At 41.2% G+C, this 22240-nt stretch overlaps 1 protein-coding gene across 1 annotated transcript; it reads right to left on the reverse strand.

Moving 5' to 3' along the window:
* Positions 1–230: 230 nt before the first annotated feature.
* Positions 231–21229, reverse strand: LOC100888182 (sodium- and chloride-dependent GABA transporter 2-like). The gene is made up of 13 exons (XM_030981412.1): positions 21187–21229; positions 20655–20789; positions 19358–19679; positions 14112–14250; positions 13037–13171; positions 12170–12273; positions 10501–10625; positions 8712–9037; positions 7969–8106; positions 7018–7120; positions 5617–5720; positions 1374–1547; positions 231–664 (listed from the first exon to the last, which is right to left on the reverse strand). The coding sequence occupies exons 1-13, from the start codon at positions 21227–21229 to the stop codon at positions 566–568; spliced, it is 1947 nt and encodes a 648-aa protein (XP_030837272.1). The 3' UTR covers positions 231–565.
* Between the last annotated feature and the right edge of the window lie 1011 nt (positions 21230–22240).

Here is a 22240-nt window from a genome sequence, read left to right on the forward strand (position 1 = left end):
CAAGGGGTCAATCAATAATTTGAATGGTTTAGAATATTGGGCAGGAGCACTCACTATGAACATGATGGACAAAGAAAGCGGACAAAATATACAGTTCCTCAGGTAGACAAAGGAACATCCCTTATATTACTGCTATTATGTAAAAATGTGTAGAACAGGTGAATATGCATGTGACACCTGTTCTACACATATTTACATAATAGCAGTGATGGAATGTTCCTTTATCTACCTGAGGAACTGTTTATTTTGTCCTCTTTCTTTGTCCGTCATATTCATAGTGACTTGTCACCGGAGCATATGTCGTATATGCTTTCTTCCTCTCTGAAACTACCGCACTACACATACTACAGACTATCCTAATTCCTATAACATTGCATGCAAGGGGTGATGACGCTCCCAAAAGGCCCTCGAATGAGGGGGTGGGGGTGTCGAACAAATTGCAAGTATGAATAATGAAAGCAAAGACTACATTTGTTTAAAGAATCCTTAGTTATAAACATTTATAAATGCTTCCCAAAATCCGGCATTTATTAATCATCCACTGTCTTCTAACTTGGGGATCGAATCATCGTAATTCCAATTCTCCGTATGAGTGGTCCTTTTTGTCCAATGGGCCATCTTGTTGGATCTCTGGTACTCGCGATGTAGTCCCGTCCACCCATCGCTAAAGGAAAATTAATTACACAGTTTTAATTAGATGGGTTTATAAAATATCGTTGAATACATGAACGACGTCTTTGAGCGCTTTACAGTAATCACATACAGTTTTCAACGGATGCATGAGTAAATAAGACTACACAGTGGCGTACGCAGGATTTTTTTTGACGGGGGGGGGAGGTTAAAATTTTTAAATTTCGCTCACATTTTTTTTTCTCTAGGAAATTTGAAAATTTGGCCGACCGATATTTCGTTCAGTTAGAGGGGGGGTTAAGGTTTTTTTATATGAGGGGGGGGGGGGGGGTCGTCGAAAACACACACATTAAAAAAACTGAGGGAGTTCGACCCCCCCCCCCCCCCCCCCCCCATGTGGCATGAAAGTTTGGTGCAAACTTTTAAGATATTTCTTATCATATTTCGAACATCAGGGTACTAGAATAGCTATCTCTTTTAGGGGACATTTCTACTATATATGATACTCTTTCAATTAAACGTCTGTAAAAAAAAATTAAGGAATGAAAAGCCTCAAATTGTCATCTTCACCACAATTCAAACCATCTCTTTGAAAGATGATCTCCATCGTGAAAGTTTGTTCAAAACCTTTAAGGTATTTTTCGTCATATTTTAAATATCAGGGCGCTTGAATAACAATCCTTATCGTGGGGCATTTCTACTCCGAAACTCTTCGAACTCTTCATTTCTTTTTGAAAGATTACCTCCATCAGTGTCCCCTTGCTCACGAAGACGAACTGGTAGATGAAGACAACTGGAATAGTGAGGATGGAGGAGAGAGCCATAAACCAACCCAACATGTATCCCCACCAGGGATACACATAATCATCTTCATAGGTCAAGGGCTTGTAGTATACTATACTGTAGATGAAGATGGTCTGTGTGATAAAGAAAGAAAGAGAACTTAACTGAATTGAACTGTGTTGACTTGAGGTTGAAATGAATCGAGCTGATGTGAATTGGATTTAAGTGAAGTGATGTGAAGTGAAGTTATGCGAATCGAATTGAGCTAAATGGAAATGAATTGACTTGAATTGAGTTGAACTGAATTGAACTGAACTGAACTGAACTGAATCAAACTGAACTTAAGTGAACTGAAATGAACTGAGGTGAGCTGAACTAAAGTTATTGCACACTTTCTCATAAAAAAACGAGTGATAGTCTCAGTATTTAAGTGAATCACACGTGACCGGGCTTGACCAATCATGTGATTACGATCAGGCGCGGATCCAGGGGGCCGAGCGGGCCTTGCCCCCCCCCCCCCCGCAAAAAAAAAAAAAAAAAAAAAAGGAGAGAGAGAAAAGGAAAAGAAGGGAAAGGGAAAGAGGAGAGAAAGGGGAAAAAGAGGAAGAAGAAAAGAAGAGCGGGAAGAAGGAGATCGGGGGGGGGCAAAAGGACCAACCTTCCCCCTCCAATCAAAAAATAAAAGAGAAGGAAGGAAAGGGAAAGAAAAAAGGAAAATAGGAGATAAAGGGAAGGAAAAAAGAGGAAGAAGAAAAGAAAAGAAGGGGGATATCAGTTGCAATTTTCCCGCCAACAAGTTGTGGATCGAGGGGAGGCAAAAGGCCCTTGCCTCCCCCCCCCCCCCCCCGTCCCCGCTAAACAAAGAGAGAAGGAAGGAAAAGGAAAAGAGGAGAGCTAAAAGGGAACAAAAAAGAGGAAGAAGAAAAGAAGGGGAGATCAGTCAACAATGTGTGGAGCGGAGTGGGGGTCAAAATGACCTTGCCCCCCCCCCCCCAGCAAACCTAAAAGAGAGAGAAGGAAGGGAAGGAAAGGGAAAGAGGAGAGAAAGGGAAAGAACAAACAGAGAATGAAGAAAGGTAAGGGATATCAGTTGTAATTTTCTCGTCAACAAGGTGTAAATCGGGGGGGGGGGGGGGCACTGACGTACTGATAGGGGAGGGGGGGAGGGGGGGGGGCTTTGGGGAAATCAAATTCAAACGTGTTTTTTTTCTAATTCCATAACGGTGGTTTACAAATAATGCAGAAATGACATAATTTTCCCCAATTTTTCCTCACTTTTAAGTAAATTGTACTTTTTTATGCGTTTGTTGGAAAATGACAAATTCCTAAATTTATAGCCAGGCAAGAAAATGCTTCTTGAGATGCCTACATGTCAGGGCCCGCGGAACGGCGGGGATCGGGATTCTCGAGCCCCCCCCCCCCCCCACTTTTTTTGAAAAAGTATATTAAAGAGAAATAGAAAGAAAGAGAGCAAGAAAGAAAAAATAGTTAAATGCCAGTGTCACATTATAATGAGGTATCAAAATATGCTCATCTGACCATGATTAAATTAAATGCCTAAAACCACGAGGGCTCTACCCCCTGGGTTCCACCTAGGGCCCTAAGGTGGGCCCTTAGATGGTCATTTGACAGTAATTAAACGCCTAAAACCCCTGAGCTTCCGGGGGCTCTGCCCCTGACCCCAACCAAGAGCCCTAACGGGCGGGCCTCTTGATACTCATCTGACCGTAATTGAGTGCCTAAAACCCTTGAGATTCCGGGAGCTCCGCCCCCTGAACCCCACGCCAATTAGTGACCTGCCAGTGTCACAATTAGGTATCAAAACAATGCTCATCTGACCTTAATAAAATTCCTAAAACCCCTGAACTTCCGGGGCTCTGCTCCCTGGACCCGCCTAGGGCCCAAAGGCGGACACCTGAATGCTAATCTGACCGTAAATTATTGCCTTAAACCCCTGAGTTCCGGGGGCAGACAAGGTATCAACATATGTTCATCTGACCGCAGGCGCGTAGCCAGGGGGGAGGGGGGGGGGGGCGGTGGGGTGGTCCACCCAAAAAACGCCGGCCAAAAAAGAGAGGAGTGAAAAGGAAAAGGACGTAGGAAGAAAAGGGAGTAGACAAAGAACATTTTTGAAATTCAGACAAAGATTAAGAGTCGAGAACGGTACGAATCGTCTGCTTTCTCTAATGATTTAATGAAACGTAAAAGCTTCCGCGCTTTGCGCGGGAGGGGGGGGGGAACTGAATTTAGACGAAGATTAAGAGTCGATAACGACACAACGAATCGTCTTCATTCTCTTAATGAAACGTAAAAGCTTCCGCGCTTCGCGCGGGAGGTGAGGAAACATAATTCAGACGAGGATTATATTTGGGAACGGTACAACGAATCGTCTTCTTTCTCTAATAATTTATTGAAATGTCAAAGCTTCCGCGCTTCCCGGAGGAGGGAGGGGGAAACTCGCTCCTCCCTGCACCCACCCCCCCCCCCCCCCATTACGTCACTGCTGGTCACCATAACGTACCAATATTTGGCTCGCATGATTTCAAATTTGGGCCCCCCCCCCCCCTAAGAAATCCTGGATCCGCGCCTGTTCACTTGTTCACTTGAACTACATGTTAACAAGTAGATTGTATATATTGTTTCGAGCTTTCTATACTAAGAGGTGTCTACGATTACACACTCATAGCCTTGAGCTCGAATTGGAGCCACCATAAAGGGTCGAGATATCTCTTGACCTCAACACGCCAATCAAAACAAATGAAAAGAATCATGCGACGCAAAGCTTCAATCTTTTTACTTGAACTTGATTGTCGCTTTATTCCTTAAACTTTTGCTGGTAGCATAATGAGTGTATGAAATCAAAGGCGTAGAAAGGGAGGTTGGGAGAGGAAGAAGAAAACAATGCGAACGCAAGAATTTTAGGTGAGCCTGGTAGGCTATACAGGCGGTTCCATTTCAGGTCGCCCAATGTCGGTCCGCCCCCTTACAAAGTCGCCCTCAATTGGTCATGTCCCCCCTTCCCCCCCCCCCCCCCCCGATTTTTGTTGTTGGCGATTTGGGGATTCTTGGTCAGCTCGCCCCAGCTTTTTTGGTAATTTCGCCCCTAAATTTGCTGTTTTAATTTGATGCCTTTTACAAAGTCAAGCAATTATTGGTTCCTAGCAATAGGGTCTGCGTTACCCTAACTATAACCCTAACCCTAGGACACCGGGCCCCGCGTTACCCTAGGACACCGGGCCCCTGCGTTACCCTAGGAAACCAAGGTCCGTATTAACCTAACTCTAACCCTAACCCTAACAATAAATAAAGTTTTTTTTTTCCATGTTTTACATATTATATTATTATCAGGTATATCGGTAAAAACCGGTATATCACTTTGAGTCACATATCTATATTATTTTGTTTCAGATTTGATGGGGGTACAATATTGAATTCTTAAATTCAATTTTATTGGTCCAAAAGAAAATTCGTTGCGTTTAAATGCATTATATTCACAAAGGGGGGCCCCAAAACGCCGGCCAAAAAGAGAGGAGTGAAAAGGAAAAGGACGTAGGAAGAAAAGGGAGTAGACGAAGAACATTTTTGAAATTCAGACAAAGATTAAGAGTCGAGAACGGTACGAATCGTCTGCTTTCTCTAATGATTTAATGAAACGTAAAAGCTTCCGCGCTTCGCGCGAGAGGGGGAAAATGAAATTAGACGAGGATTAAAAGTAATAACGGTAGGCCTACAACGAATTGTCTTCTTTCGCCAATGATTTAATGAAACGTAAAAGCTTCCGCGCTTTGCGCGGGAGGGGGGGGGAACTGAATTTAGACGAAGATTAAGAGTCGATAACGACACAACGAATCGTCTTCTTTCTCTTAATGAAACGTAAAAGCTTCCGCGCTTCGCGCGGGAGGTGAGGAAACATAATTCAGACGAGGATTATATTTGGGAACGGTACAACGAATCGTCTTCTTTCTCTAATAATTGATTGAAATGTCAAAGCTTCCGCGCTTCGCGGAGGAGGGAGGGGGAAACTCGCCCCTCCCTGCACCCACCCCCCCCCCCCAATTACGTCACTGCTGGTCACCATAACGTACCAATATTTGGCTCGCATGATTTCAAATTTGGGCCCCCCCCCCCTAAGAAATCCTGGATCCGCGCCTGATTACGATCTAGTTGTAAGTTGTATCATCTCCATGCGCACCAAGAACTCACCCCGGCAAACAGAGGCGTCATAAACATCCATGCAGCCAGCATGTACGGTTTGATCCAACCCTTGCCTATCATGTTGATGATATCTTGCATGAACCGATTACCGCCTGGAAAAACAAACACGGAGTATGTAAAAGAAAGTTTTAAAAATTAAAATAGTAATAACAAAACAAAGGCTACGATTAATTATTGTACTGTATCTCACAAAGGAGCGTTCGTCCATAGGGGGAGGGGGGGGGGGACATATTTGGGGTAGAGGGACTATACCCCTATAACATTACCCCCGCAGTTGTCCAACAATAATTGCCAGTAGGGAGGATATTCTAGGTCTAACTCAACTTCACACTAGGTCATGCAGACATAATTTCCAAGGTGTGATTGCCTTCATTGTGTAAGGGTTGACGTCATGGGATAATTGTCCCAGGGGCGGATCCAGCCGGCGGCAGGGGAGGGGCCCTATTCGTAAATTTGAAAATCGCGCTGGCCGATAATTCGCTCAGTGGGGGGGGGGGGGGGCTCTCGAAAATTTGAACAAAATCGCACACCCCCCCTCCCTTGAGCGCCATGGGAGGGGGCCCATCTGTAAAAAAAAAAGTAAAAAAGTAAAATTATCGTGTAATACACGTTTTTTCCCCAGGGGGCGCATATGGCTCCGTTTAGTCTCATTTCACGACGCCCCCTATCGTCAGAGCATGGTCAGCGTCAGCAGCCTAACATGTTAGCCTATGGACGTTTTTTTTAAAAATCGTTAAAAATTCATTTTTTTGTTTAAACGAAAAGCACATCCACCCCGACGTACGTTATCACTAGCTCTTTCATTGGAGCCCTCATGTCTCATTGACTTTTGAAAGTTCACCCACTGTAATTTTTCAAAATAGGTTGCAAGCTCGGCATTGCCTATAATACACATGTGAAACAAGTCTAACTTTGGACTCAGTTTACCAAGCGATTTGAAGATTATAGGTCGAGCACACGAAACATAAAAAGCATGAATTATCATAGATCACTTCTGCCTATTTCGTTTTGTCCATTTCATCCAACCCCCCACCGTAATTTTTCCATTTAGTAAAAGCAAACATTTTGCCGAGTTTAGCAAAAACATGAATATTCATGAACGGTCAGACAATACAGCCTTTTAGTACGTAACGTATAGTGAATGGGAATGTGCGATGATCCGTTCAGGAGGTAGAGGTCAGTGGTTTGTGCTGGCAATGTTCACGCGAGCGAAAATGAGACAATCGGAGCAATATGGGGGGCCAGCCCCTTCCCTGGATCCGCCACTGTATTGTCCTAACGGACACTATTAGTTGTCCGGGGATAAAAGACACTATTAGTTGTCCGGGGATTCAAGACACTAGTAGTTGTCCGGGGATACTAGTCCGGCTAAGATAGACTGGTACCTACCGTACACCCATCCTATGACTAAGCTCTCGCAGAGAGCGACCCAGAGGAGGACAAACCCACTTGCTGCGTAGAAGTCGAACAGTTGAAAGATGAACATGCCGCCCTATAAATAAAAGAAGACACAGAATAATGTCAGACAATGTAAAGAGATTAATGAACGAATACAATGACAATTGCAGTCAATTCCTAACATGAACAAAAAAAAATGGTCCCAGGATATAAATAGTGCCGACAGCAACTATAGCTACGGCGCGATGTTTCTGGATAAAATGATGTTTTAAGAATAACAAAACAGATTTTTTTAAAAAACGGAACAACTCTGTATACGGAAATTGAAACAAACAAATACATCGTTTTAGAATTAGCATGTATGTACTTTATGGGCCACATACCTTCTTAAATCATAATCTCCGAAAGGGAAGTGTACGTGGATTTTCCGTATTAAATATAAATGCGTCCAAAGTCTATGACAAGACAAAAAAGGCATGTTCTTCTGTCATGTCTGTGAGGCACGTTCGGCCTCTGAAGATTTACAGTCATTCTGACTTTTCTTTTCTTTTCTTTTTTTTCCAAAGAAAAATTTATTCAATCATTCTTGAGCAAGAACCAAACAATACATTTGAACAAAGTACATGTTGTGACATATCGGTAAAACAAACATTTTACAACGGTTGCACATGTCACCATTTATCAAGTAATACAACGAATTTATTGCGTTTGATAGAAAGAACCCGCTCAACTTCATAACAACGTTTGAGCATCTTCTTAAAAGAATTCAAAGATAGCATTTCCCTTTTGTATTTCGCAGAGAATATTGTTTTGCATATAAAATGACAAAATTAAAGATAGATTGCGTACCATCCGGGAAACCAAACAAAAAGCAATTTTTATTCAAAAGCACTTCATTGTTTAGAATAGAGCTTTGGAAGTCTTGAATGAATTCTGACTTACATAGGTCACCATGGGTATTCCCGCCATACAGAAGAATAGACAACACCCTGCGCAGAAGAACTCCCGTCTGTGGCCTTTCAGGAGTGTATTCGGGAAGATATCAACGATCGTCGTCACGAAACCTTCGACGACCACGAACTGAGGTACAGGAAATAAATTGGGATTATATAGAGATAACCATTAATAAACAAAATCATAGACGAAGTGGGTTGATGTTATTATTTTTTAAATTTCGTATATTAACCATAGCTATTTGAAACTGGCATGTACACCAGTTGTTGGTTGTCAATATCAGTGAGAGATATGTGGGTCATGCTAAACCACACTCATTCAGAACATGCTCAACTGAATTTGACTACATGGACACAGGTCAGAGTCTTTATAAGGGAACATAGTAGCTCTAGATATTGGTCTTTAAAGGGGTACAATAAAACTGACGATCCTTTTTAGTCTTTAGTTCGGGAAATCCCCAGAGATTTAATAGCGCCATCTAACCAAACCAAAGTGAGGGCGTGGTAATAATGTTTGGAACCCCGATGCAGCTATAGTTCCATTGCAAAATCAATTTTATGCTGGGGGCCCCTTGCATAAAAACATGGTTCCAAATACGTGATCCTGATTGGTTGAAAGTTAAATTTCGTTTTGGGTTAAAAGGAGGAGGGGCATATAGTTCAACGGCTGGATAATGCTATTGGGACTCCGGCGGCGGTAGGTTTTCGTATATTCTTCTGTTTGATACTCACCACACTATCAATACCAAGGAAGAGCAGACATAAGAAGAAAAGGATCGCCCAGAGAGTAGAGAGAGGCATCTCAGTGATTGCTTCTGGATAGACAATGAAACCTAGTCCAGGACCTGATAAGGAACAAGAACAAGGAATAAGGACAAGAAATGAACAGTCCAGGACCTGATAAGGAACAAGAACAAGGAACAAGAACACGGAATAAGAACAAGGAATAAGAACAAGGAATAAGAACAAGGAATAAACAGTCCAGGACCTGATAAGAAACAAGAACAACGAATAAGAACAACGATTGAATAGTCGGACCTCCTCTACAATACGACCATCTGTCTTATAATTATCATTTCATAATATTGGTGTTTTGCTGTGTTTTAACACAAGAAAAGTGCACTCTTTTACTTCAGATAAGTGCCCCTTTTTCTTTATGATAGATGCCCATTCCACATTCGTGTAAATTTCCTTTTCCCTTCTGATAAATGCCCCCTTTTCGTTTCCCAATAACATGTGACCTTAATTTTAAGAGCTAATTTTTCTTGAATTTCGTCTTGAACATCACACCCAACTGCAAAGTATAATGTTAATGCATTATCTTGGTCCATTTAATGAGAGAAACAAACATTGAAATCATCCGTCGTAATGTATTTATTACAATGTAGGGGTATAATATACCAAAGACTAACTAAATTGTATACTTTTGGTTTGTAGGTGCCCTTTTTTGTTGTTGGTCTCTCCCCTCTGTATGTTTTCATGTGGCGTCGCTATGAATGCACGACCCCACACTTTAAATCAAATGGCGAAAAAGACAGAAAAGCGAGAGAAATAAATATAAAAAGATGTTAACCCCCCTTCCTCACCCTTCCCCTCACTATTATAGTATTAATGACTGCTTTGAGAGAAATAGTTGTTTTTATACGCTCAAGGGAAGGTTAGAATTGTGCTATTGCCCCGAGGCGTGCCGAGGGCAATAGCCCAATTGTAACCTTCCTGAAAGCGTATAAAAACAACTATTTCTCGAATATTAAAGCAGTCATTAATACTTTTATATGCCGAAAAAAAAAAAAAAAAAAAACTTTTGTCGAAGATGGGATTCGATTTCTTGCCTACCAAAGGTGATGTAACGCAAACCGCCGCCTTAAACCGCTCGGCTATCGCGCTCTGTTCCCTTACATAGCCGTTTTTTTTTTCTTATATATATACATTAAAATGGATTGAAAACGGCTTCGCGTGGTGGAAGCTTCGCGGCTGCTCCATTAAACAAGCCCTTCTTTTACTTTTGCAATGCATATTGGCACGAATTTAGATCAAGATCTATCGGCAGATGTTGTTTTTTTGTTTTTGGAAGTTTATTTTCGTCTTAATGTCAACAATGCAAGATAAAATTGTCGGTAAGATCGATCGAGATTCAATTGTATTGAAATTACCGACCAATTCTTCGCACACGTACGGTATCCTCGATCGCTCAGACCATTTTTTAACATGTAAACCTATTGGGTAACCATGGAGACTGACCTATTTTCCCAATAACCATGGTTATTGGGATTTTGAACTGTTTTTTAACCATGGTTACCGGGAATTTTCGGGAACAGTTAAAGTTTATGAATGCAATTTCGACCAATCAGATTGCTGGATTACTTAAGTGAGGTATATAAATTGTTTTATTATCTTGCATTTCATCCACCTTAATGTCAAGATGCCATATTTCAACCCCCCCCCCCCCCCCCCCCAGTGACATAACTGCCCCCACTCTGGATAGGCACACGTTAGCCATTGGGTGCGATGGGCCTCATACCTGATTTTGCGACTTCGCCGACTTCTTTTCCTTGTTTACCCGCCATAAAACCGAGCACAGCGAAGATGACAAACCCTGAATACAAACTGGTGGCGCTGTTTGTCAATGAATACAGCAAGGTGTCCCTGGATGGAAAAAAATAATGTCTGTGTAATTCAATTCTCATTTAAATATGCATAGATTAAAAACCATGTCATGTTATGCGGTATAAGTACATAATACATGTTCCAAATCCAAAGCTGATTAAGGGAATTTGGCGGAAATACATTAGTACGTTACCCCCCCCCCCCCCCCCCCCATGGCGAAGGAAGAAAATTGGGGGAAGTAAAAATGATAAAAGGGGACGACAGGAAAGTTAAGGAGGGAATTCACGGGAAGCGAATAAATAAAGACGATAGGACCCATTCCCTAATGCTCTGCTCCTATTCAATGACACTGCTTTCACCAATCGAGTGACAGGTGAGATCGGTGCCCCCCCCCCCCCCCCCCCGCCCTTAATTATGATAACGACACCGGTACCTAGATGATTCAGGGAGCGTTTGTGGATCAAGTGACCAGTGCCCCTCAATAGGGACTTTTATATTTGCGTGGACTGATACGTGTGACGTCCATTCAAGGCAGTGCATTAAAAGGACGTCGACCTTAGCAATCCCCATTGTCTTCGTGCGAATCTAAAAGTCCCTAATGCCTGGCCACGCACTTCGATACTAAACACCGATGACATCTCAAAGCATTCTTTTTTTCCAGTGGAACAGGCTCTCTGTAAATCACCACCAGTATTACTTGAAGTAGCTTCATCTATTTGCAAATATTGTTGACACGTTTTGAACAACACTTCAAATTGCATGCGTATGACTATACGCTAGTTCCGGTTAGTATATCCATCGTATATGACATGAGTTTTGATTACTTAAAGCCCCACTGTCCTACTTGTAGCTACTTGCTCCCTTGCTCCCTCAATATAGAAAACTTCCACAATCGGTGCATTTTGGTCCCCGATGATCCTCTTTTGTAAGTTGAGAGCTGAGTTAATGAGATAGCCACCTGTCAGTGACCTCGCTGTGTGGTCTAATCCCTTCTGGCCCAGTAGTTTTGATTCCTTAATAGTACGTGGCAGGTAATTTCGTAGATGATGAAGACTGTTCACCCTTGTCAGCAAACTGACAAATCAGGATTATATTTTTCGCCATCATGTTGGCTGTTTGACAACCTGTGTTTTCCTGTGAATAAATTTTGTTGGCACAGTAGGTAAGACCCCCCCCCCCCCCCGAGTCCCCCTGTACTATTTGTTTTTCTGCATTTTCCAACGCCCCTGGTATTGATGGAAGATTCTCTTTCTCCGTCTCTCTCTCTTTCTTTCTCTCTCTCTTTCTCTCTCTCTCTCTCTTTCTCTCTCTCTCTCTCTCTCTCTCTCCTTTTCTCTCTATCTCTTTGCCTGTCTTTCATTTCAAAAGTGTATACCATAAATACTTTTAAAAATGCCCGTTAATAATTGTGTAATTCAATCAAATAAAACCCGACTTCAAATAGGCTGGATTAAAGGCGCTCGCCATTCATGTAATGTCCCATATAAATGTATTATACTGCCATAGTTTTCCGGAATAAATAATAACCCCCCCCCCCCCCTCCCCCCCTGGATCCGCCCCTCTCCTGGTGAAGTAATATTTACCTGACAAAGTTGTGATTTCTCTTGTTATAGCTTCCGAGAGCGACCAAGAATCCTTGTCCTAGTGTATTGGAATAGAAGATCTGTGTTGCAGCATCTAGCCAGACCTACTCGAGAAGACATAATAATAATAATAATAATAATAATAATAATAATAATAATAATAATAATAATAATAATAATAATACTTAATTTGTATATAGCGCTTAATACATATGTCTCTAAGCGCCGGCTTTACAAATATACTATTACTCCGGTCATTGGATTCAGTGCTTGCCCGCACACACTGTGTGCACAATCTTCACTCCCTGGGGAGCATTCCAGCCGGGCGTTACTTTACGCTCACATAGTGCTGTGTTGTCACAATGATAATTATGATTAATCTAAAAGTACGTTATAGGTAAAATAGGTGAATGCCTGCATGACATTTATGACAAAAATTGACCTCAAGACGTTGATTGAAAAATATCTTTTTTAGGTAAGTTGTGACGGATGCGATAGTCATCTAAATAGGAATTTATGTATTCCATGTAGAATGTTTTCATTCTATAAACTGTTTAAACTCAGTTGCATGCTAATGAGTTTTAATCAAAATTAGGAGAAATTATACTTGATATGTGATACTTGATATATCATTCAATTTAAAGGCTATTACACTTATTACAACCCGACTACGACTACATTATATATCAGAAATTGATAGTATGGTATGATGTATTCGAATGGTAGATTCATCCCGATTCTGCCAAATGTCGGATCGTAAAGTGATCGGTGGACTTCGGGTTTTCTCGGTTATGCGGGACAGACATACAACGTAGAGTGCTGAGTGACCACATGGCTTGACACATATCGATTTGACCGAAGCCTTACCTGACTGTCCCTCAGTTTGGATGTATCCGGTTTGAGGTAGAAGATGATTCCATCCACAGCATTTGGCAAGGTCACAGCACGTACGAGAAGGATGGTGAGAAGTATATATGGGAACGGAACCGTCACATACACTACCTGTATCAAAAGCAGAATTCCAGACGATTGATTTTGTGTAATTAAAAGTCTCGACATGATGAGGATACCAGAGAGATTATGTCAGGAGCGATAGAGCAGGGCCAGGAATTATGGAAGATGGGGAATGACGTTGCACCACCGCCCCCCCCCCCCCCGCCTCCGCCCCCACATACACACACACATCAAAGGAGGAGAAGGGGAAGGTGACGGATGATGAAAAGAAGAATGAGAAAAATGATAATAAAAAGAATAAAATTAAGAAGAAGAAGAAGGTGAAGAAGAAGGAGAAAAGGAGAAAAAGCGAGGAGGGGAAATGTTGGTTATGTAAACAAAAATAAAATAAAAATTTAGATCAGTTGCAACTCCATTGAATAGGGGGCCACATCTTCCACTTTCCTCTCCTGGGTACGGAGCGGCAAATGTAAGAGGTGTCGAGGTCCAGTGGATACGTCACCAGACTGTGGATCGCATGGTTCGTGGTTCGAGTCTCGCCTCGGCACTAATGTCTTTTGGTAATATATTAATCTACATTATTTTGTCACACTCCGCTCCTTGAATACTTGATCCCTTTTTTTATGGTAGCTCGGCTAAAGCCGGGGTAATAATATAATTGCAGGGCCCTCGGGAAGAACATGTTTAACCCGTTGACTACTGAATTATCTAATTCACATAGACTTAACACAGGGACCACCAGGTTTCAATAAGCAATGGGTTAATTCTGATGAGGCTATACCCTTGGTGAACGAGACATATTTTGATATCATGCTATTATTATTATAAAATGACCTGGGGGGTTTCACAAAGCCTTTTTTCAATGACAAATGACAAAAATCAGTGACAAATCTGCTGATAACTAATCACAAGCACGGATTTCAGAAGCTTATTACAAAAACTGTCATTTGTCACTGATAACAAGTTTTGTGAAACGCCCCCGGCTCACCTTCCCCGATGATTTGACTCCCTTGCATATACAGAGGTAGATAAGGAACCAGGCGAGAATGAGACAGAGAAAGAGCTGCCAGCTCACTGCTCCTACATCATGGATACCCTCAGAAAGATGGATCTGAAGAACCTTCCGACTGATCAGGAGACAAATTAGAGAAGACGAGAAGAAAATGGTTTAAATAGTCACTAGTACCACAGTGAATGCCTTTAAAGCCAGATTGGATCGGGTATATGGACAGACAAGCGTTTCTGCTCCCCATATGAGTAGAATACCCGACACAGAACTGAGCCAGACAAACTTACCAAGATGAAGACACCCAACTACGAGAAGGAAGAAAATGAAATTGAACTGGAAGCCCGACTGCATTCTTCCAGAATCTCGGGTAAAGGTAAAGGTAAATAGAAACAGTTATCAAAAGGAAAATATATGATATGTACAAACGGACAAGAGGGAAAATGATAATACGAGCGAATTAAATTCAACCAGTCCACCTTTATATCTTGAGTTACGAAAAATAAAAATAAAACATCAAATTCACAAGTGGTATGAATAATTTAGTTGTAGATGGTATATCATGGACTTGATTTTCACTTATTATGCTAGGAAGTGCGGCCACCTTTGTCGTGGTATATAGTGGTCATTTACATGACTCTCGATCCAAGGGTTTAATCTTCGAATCTCAACCCGGGACTGACGTCCTTTGGCAAGACATCAATCCACAATTGCCATTCTCCACTCAGTTGCACATGGGTATCTGGTAATTGCTGGGGTCATAATAATTGCAGTGCGCCATCTGGAAGAACAGTAGCCGAAGCTGATGAGGCTTCCCTGGGCAAACAAATCTATTATTAACGAGAGAATTACTTGTATTGCATTGTCTGGGAAAACCTAGGAACACCCCCACGAATGAATTAACCAATAATCCATATTGTCTACAAAATGATAAATGAATTGTAACATATTTTGATCGGATCCTTGGTAAACGTCACAAGGGAACTCACGAACAACCAAATCTTCCCGTTCAGACTATCAGACAGTTCAGTTCGGGGTCAGTTGTGTTTAAGCATCGTCATCGTCATGACACCACTTCATGTTCGATGATGGGGATCATGAATCCTTTTTCGGATCTAGGAGGGGGCACAGGAAGCAGGCATCCTCCTCCTTCAGTGTTTGACCAACTTCCAAAGAGCTATTACGACACATGATCCAATGATAATTACACAGCGATCAGTTTCCAACATACACTAACCAAATTCCTAACTTCAATCCTAGACCGAACACTTTACCTTACCCTAAACGTAACAATGACCCTAGCCTAAAACCCAATTAATTGCAACCCCAACCCTAACTCTACATCTTTTAGTTAAAGGCCATCTGTCCTAGTGTACAGGAGGGATTAGACCACACTGCAAGGTCACTGGAAAAGTGGTTATCTCATCAAATCAGCTCTCAATTAACATAAGAAAAAGAGGATCATGGGAGACCAATGGTCACCGATTAGACATTGTTTGTTATATAGATGGCGCAAGTACCTATAAGTAGTGCAGTGGGCCTTTAACCCTAATAAGGCCGGGCTATTTGAAGTCTTACTACAGCCGGGGGGGGGCCATTATGGCCCCCCCCCCCCTAAGATCTCGGCCGTGAAACGGCCGATCTCCGCGAAAATTTGCACGCATGTCAAGTGAAGTGTATAGAACAATATGATAATTTCAATTTTTTGAAAAAATCCCTCATTTGCATATTTATGGTAATTTATGCAAATAACGTCATAAAATCACATTTTTACCCATAAATCCTATATTATTCATATTTAAGCATTCTTTTTCACTACATATATTCATTAGACCATTTGGAACAATAATACGACAAACAAAATTGGAAGAGCCAGCTTATTCCTTATGTTATCTCTTGTTTTGATAATTTCTTATGTATTTCATTGTTTTTTTAACTTATTTATGTTATTGTTTTTTTTTTTTTTATTATTTCTTCCTACAATTCAACTATTTTGACTCCCAAAACAACCACCTAAACTTTAAACAAGACCCAATAACCAATGTTTGATCTATTTTTAGGAAAAATGACATTTCCATATGTTTTGTACACAAATCACAAAAATTTTCGGGCTGACATGCAAAGACAAAAGGTCACGTGACCTTGTAACTATAGGTCCGATTTTTTTTTTTTTTTTTTTAAAGATGCGCAAGACTCTAAAGAAAAAAGTCAGCGAGCGGCGAGGCGCCATCCATATGCGTTCTCGAACAATCAGAAAAATTGTGGAGGGGGGGCCATAATGGCCCCCCCCCCCCCCGGCCTTATTAGGGTTAAGAAACACCGGGTCAGATCAGATGTTGCCGGAGCAAAGGGTCACCAAGAAATAAAATTACGCAAGAAGAATGTACTCGGACCAGTGTGTACTCACAAAGTTTGGGTCTATATCCCCACCCCTTAATAAACTTTTAAAAACCGCTGGATCTCCTTTTTGTGAATCATAGTCATGTACCTTGACAACAACTTACAAGGACGGGGTTAGCAAGATTATTATTTCCATCAGTCAGTTCTCAGGGGCTTCAAACCCGGATGTGAAAGAAAGAAGGAAAAAAATATGAAAACATCTTCAAAGGAAGGGCTCCTAATTTACTGTCTGTTCTATTGAGCTCCCAGCTCTCAATGAAAGAACGAGAATGTTCGACGATTTTATGGAATGAATATTAAAGCTTCACTGCACTACTTATAGCTACTTGCGCCCTCTATATAGCAAACAATGCCTAATCGATGCCTGTTGGTCCCCTATGATCCCCTTTTTCTTATATTAATTGAGAGCTGATTCTATGAGATTACCACCTGTCAGTGACCTTGCAGGGAGGTCTAATCATCCCTGGCCAAACTAGGACAGACGAGCTTTTACTTATTGAGGCCCGAGACTTTTAAATTACATGCAGTACAAACCATTTGGGCAAAACAAAATTGACATTACCCCCCACTTAAATAAAGAGAGGGTGCTACAATGATAAAAAAAGATGTATTAAACCTCCTTCTCTTCCCGAATCCGACATCTTCCTCCAACTTATCCTTAATTGAGATAAGATTTTGACACAGAAATGATGGAAAGGAGAATACTATCCACTTCAATAATAATAATAATAATAATAATCTTTTAAAGTCCACTCCAAATTGTATTAAACCGAAAATGGAAATTCTTTTTGCCCAATTGATCGTGAGCCCGGCAGCCACTGAACAGCGCCAGATCGACGTTGCTCTATTCCTTTAATGTTGAACGCCAAACAAGGTAACAGCAACTCCCGTCTTTTAACGTCTTGTGGTATATGGCGCGGCCGGGGTTCGAACCTACGACCTCCCGGTTGTGAGGCGGACGCTCTACTGACTGAGCCAAAACACCAGTGATTTTTATGAATTTGGAGTTAGTTCGGAAGATTCTTTTACAAGTGCCTCTCCCGAATGAATGGTGAAAAATGTTTCCGCTCAAAATGTTAATCCTGTAAAAAGACATCAATTAATTATCAATCACATTATCTGATCATTTCTTGTCTGGGTGTGTCATAACGACATAATTTTATAATATCATTTTTTTTGTTTAATTTTCTTTTAAAGAGTTCCAATGGACAGATTTATGGTGTCAAAAACTTTAACAAATGATTAATTTGTGTAACCCAATATTCTCAGTAAATCACACTTTTATATTTCATTACGCCATACATAATATGGTATGTGTGTAATATCCAACATTAAAATGTATATTAACAGTTTTTTTTTTTTTTTTTTTTTTTTACTTTAAACTCATAATGAAAACTATATTGAAATTTGAATTTGTTTATCAGATAATTTATATTCGGTCGAAAAAATTGAAATCATGATTTTTGACATTCTTTCAAATGTTAAGCTAAAAAATGGCATTTTTAGTAAAAACATGCGCGTGGCATCTTCTTATTCCTTAGTATTATTGCAAGATTTTTAGCATGGATACCATGCATTACCCCCAGAATGCAGTCCAAACTGTAACAAAATCGTGTTTCGGCTGATCTACTACACACGACAAATGGAGATAGGGAGATAAATTGAGAGAAAGAAAAGGATACAACAGAGGGAAGCCCAATACGATCCGACCCCCTCTCATATATCCCCAACTCAGTGTAAATGTTCTCTCCTATTTCGTCCAATTAAAATTACAGGTGCACCCCCCCCCCCCCCACCCCCTTCCAAAAACGGAAACAAGGAAATAAAACTTTGTAGACACCTGAGAATTCCCTGTTCATGGTTGAACCCCCTGTAGTGGCTTGTGTGATAAGCAAGGGGGCGAAGAACAGCTAGGTACGTGTAAGGGATGAATCATACACTGTATATCACGTCAGGTGTGAGGTATATGATAACCACAGACCCTAGTAATTCATATAAAGTCGGTACATACTCTGTCAAAAAGATTATTATAATACCGTTGTGGTACGTCGCTTACACATGCGCTAAAGTCGTGTGCCACCGCCACCAGCTCGATGATCGCAATGCCAAACGCAAGTACGCCATATGCAGGCGCTGTTTTTTCGTTCTGATTCCGTCTTTGTCCTTGGGGCATCTATTGAGGTGCACTACCCGAGTGGATCCAGTGTCGTTGAAATTGGGGGGGGGGGGGGGGTGGCAAAATAATCCCGACGTTAGCATTTCCTCCAGTAGCATGTTCATGCTCTCTTTCAGGAGAATAATCCATTCTGGTTATTTTTTCCGCAGTATTTATCTAATTAATTTTACGTCCCCCCCCCCCCCTCTCCTCTCAAAAAGATATTTCGGTATTAAATAGGTACAACAGAATATCATTCCCTGTTTCGACAACCCCCCCCCCCTCCCTAACCGGCCAAGCATAGGCTGTAGCTGGCCATACCCATGTGATTTAAAGCCACACTGTCCTACTTGTAGCTATACCTGCTCCCTCTATATAGAAAACAATGCCTAATCGGTGACCAATGGTCCCCATGATCCTCTTTTCTTATGTTAATTGAGAGCTGAGTTGACGAGATAGCCACCTGTCCAGTGACCTTGCGGTGTGGTCTAATCCCTCCTATAAACTAGTACTACAGATAAGCTTTAAATGAGTATACTTTGCATGCAGGGTATAATTCTCATTACATCAACCCCCCCCCCCCCTCCCCCGCCATCTTTGTGGATCGACGCCCCTGCCCCCAAACTTGTTTATCTATCCAATTAAAAGTTATTGAACATGAAACAGCCCTTACTTCCAAAACTCGACAGTCGGAGACGTCGTTCCATTCGGACATTCCTCGCTCATATTGAAAAACGAACCCGACATCATCGTCGCCATCGTCCCATTAATCCCCGTCATCGTATCCCTGGTCATGCTGCCGTTCGTATCGACGTCGATCACTTGTTCTTTCGCCGCCTGGACGAAGCAGCAAGGCGTGTTCCAATCGTTGGAGCACGTTGAGTAGGGTAAGACGGCGTTGAAGGAGAAGAGAAGATAGTATAAGCCCCAAGCCATTATGACGACATAATAGGTGTCGAGGAAGACTTGGATGACGAGCCCGGCACAACCAATGCCTGAAAAAAACAAATAATTCAATTATTTTTCGATCTCTCGCTCGAGGAATCAGAATATTAAAAGAGATGTAATGTTTATTGTGTACGTAAAATGATCTAAATATAACATGCATACGGTTAAGGACCCCTGAGTGGAAAAATTATGCTTGTACAAAACAGAAGGCAAAATAAATTAAGACATTGTTATTCTTCGTATTCCTTGGACCTGTTTGCGGTTGAAGAATCTTGAAATAGAAGATAAATAAAACTAGTGATTCATATGTCTGGTGATATCTCTTAAATTTAGGAAGAAAGAAAGAAAGAAAGAAAAAGATAGAATGAAAGAATAAAAGAAAGAAAGTTAGAAAAAGCACACGTCAAACAAAGAAATAGGCAAACAAAGAAGAAAGAAAGAAAACAGGAGAGATAGAAAGAAAGAAATAGGAAAAAGAAAGAAAGAAAGAAAGAAAAGAAAGAAATATAAGGTAGAAGAGAGAAAAAAGAAATAAAGCAATGTAGATAGATAGATAGATAGATAGTTTAAAGGGATCCGGTAACTTTGTCTCAGATCCTTAAACAAAATCCTTGATTTAGCTCATGCTGCAATCATAATTAAGACCTTTAGGTCATTCAGGAATCTCATGACTTTTACAAGCCGATCGCCTGTCTGATTATCAAGATATTTATGATTTAAAATCGAAATTTAATTTTGCGTTTGCCTAACAGTTTTCAGAACACTACAGTCTATTGGGGCAAATGAGTATGGTAAAACCGGTCACTCAAAGATTTTTAATTTTTTGAGGCACTTCATGGTCATTTTGAAGCGCAATATTTTTTTAGGGATTCAATATTACACCATATCACAGACACTGATAACATTGTTAAACGAGACAGGACCCAGAAAGCTTTCATACCTTAGACTGGCAAATGCTCATCACTGCAGTTAGGGACTGAATCTCGCATAACACCCCCCCCCCCCCCTCTTTCAGAGCTTACCTTTGAAGAGGGGGCTGATCATCCCCCATGCCGTGACTGGTCCTTGCCCCGTGAACTGCCCAAGCCCTATCTCGATCACCAGGAGGGGGATCCCCGCACAGAACACACTCAGGAAATAGGGGATGAGAAACGCACCTGAAATGATTATGGAGATGATTGTGATTATTCTTAACGATATAAATGATATTAAAATGTATGTTTAATAAAATAAATAAGAATATGGTTATTTATATAGCGCCGGTATCCGTCAGGTTCTGACGCTCATGGCGCTTTACATATATTACCCTGGTCGTAGTCGAGCTGCCAAAGTAACTAGCGATCAAGCATATCAGGTACCCATTTACACCTGGGTGGAGAGTGGCAAATGTAGATTAACGTCTTGCCAAAGGACATTAGTACCGCGACGGGACTTGAACCCCCTACCTTGTGATCTGCAGTCGGGTGACTTATCCAGTAGTCCACAACACCTCTACAAATGCGATGAATGGAGAAGGTTTTTAAAATGCAAAGGTGATGACTCCCTTTTTCTCACGGACCTCCATTTCAATTAAGTACTCCCGAAAGTCGCCAGACATGTTTTGTTTGCGATTTTCATTAAGATTAAGTCTAATTGTTTTCATTTCGATCATTCAAAATCTTCATTTGACTATTGAATCTATATTTACAGTTTAGGTCCGATTCTAAATAAAGCATTATCATCTTCAAAATGATGTATTTCTCATCAGAGTGCTCCTAACCAACTGATAAAGAGGTAATATATAATGATTAGAAAATGTACCTTTTTCGAGCTCTAACTGAAAATTAAATCCTATTACTTTGGGTAGGTGTTGGGGTTCAAAGTGACAAAGAGAATCTCATATGATGCCCTTTAAATTCGGGAGTGAAATTTCAATTTATTTATTTTCCATTTTGAAATGATGTGAACACGAGGGCAAAATACAGCAATAAAATCACAATATAAAAAGTTGGGATATTGCTTGTGGAACTGCTTGTGAGTAGGGGCTCAGTTTTATAAAATTATAGTTCACAACGTGTTGTGGTCGAGTGGATACGTCACTAGCCTCTTGTCGATGGCCCTCGTCTTGTTGGAGTCCGTAAATTCTGGCGAGCGAAGCGAGCCTGAGAAACCGAGCGCGGTTTTTCTGGCTTGCTTCGCTCGCCAGAATTTACAGACTCCAACAACGCGAGGGCCATCGACAAGAGGCTAATATGTCACCGGACTGTCGATCACAAGGTCCGCGGTTCGAGTCCCGCCGCGGCACTAATGTCCTTTAGTTTGGCAATACATTAATCTACATTTGCCACACTCAACCCAGGTGAGGTAAATGGGTACCTGGTAGGGTTATTCCTTGAAATGCACTGTGCGCTGATAAGGCTGCCGGAGCTAAAGCTAGGGTAATAGCTCTTTGGAAGCGCATAGAGATGTTATTTCATAACGTATTATGCGCTATACAAGAACTGAACTAGCATATTTAAACAATATAATACAGTTCAATAGTACGTTAAATCAAGATAAGGAGTGAAAATCAATGGGTGAAAGATTGCATACCGTAATTAACGGTGTATAAACCGCCCTTGTGTATTAA

The sequence above is a fragment of the Strongylocentrotus purpuratus genome, unplaced genomic scaffold (genome assembly GCF_000002235.5).
Source record: "Strongylocentrotus purpuratus isolate Spur 01 unplaced genomic scaffold, Spur_5.0 spur5_scaffold_12, whole genome shotgun sequence".
Taxonomy (NCBI): domain Eukaryota; kingdom Metazoa; phylum Echinodermata; class Echinoidea; order Camarodonta; family Strongylocentrotidae; genus Strongylocentrotus; species Strongylocentrotus purpuratus.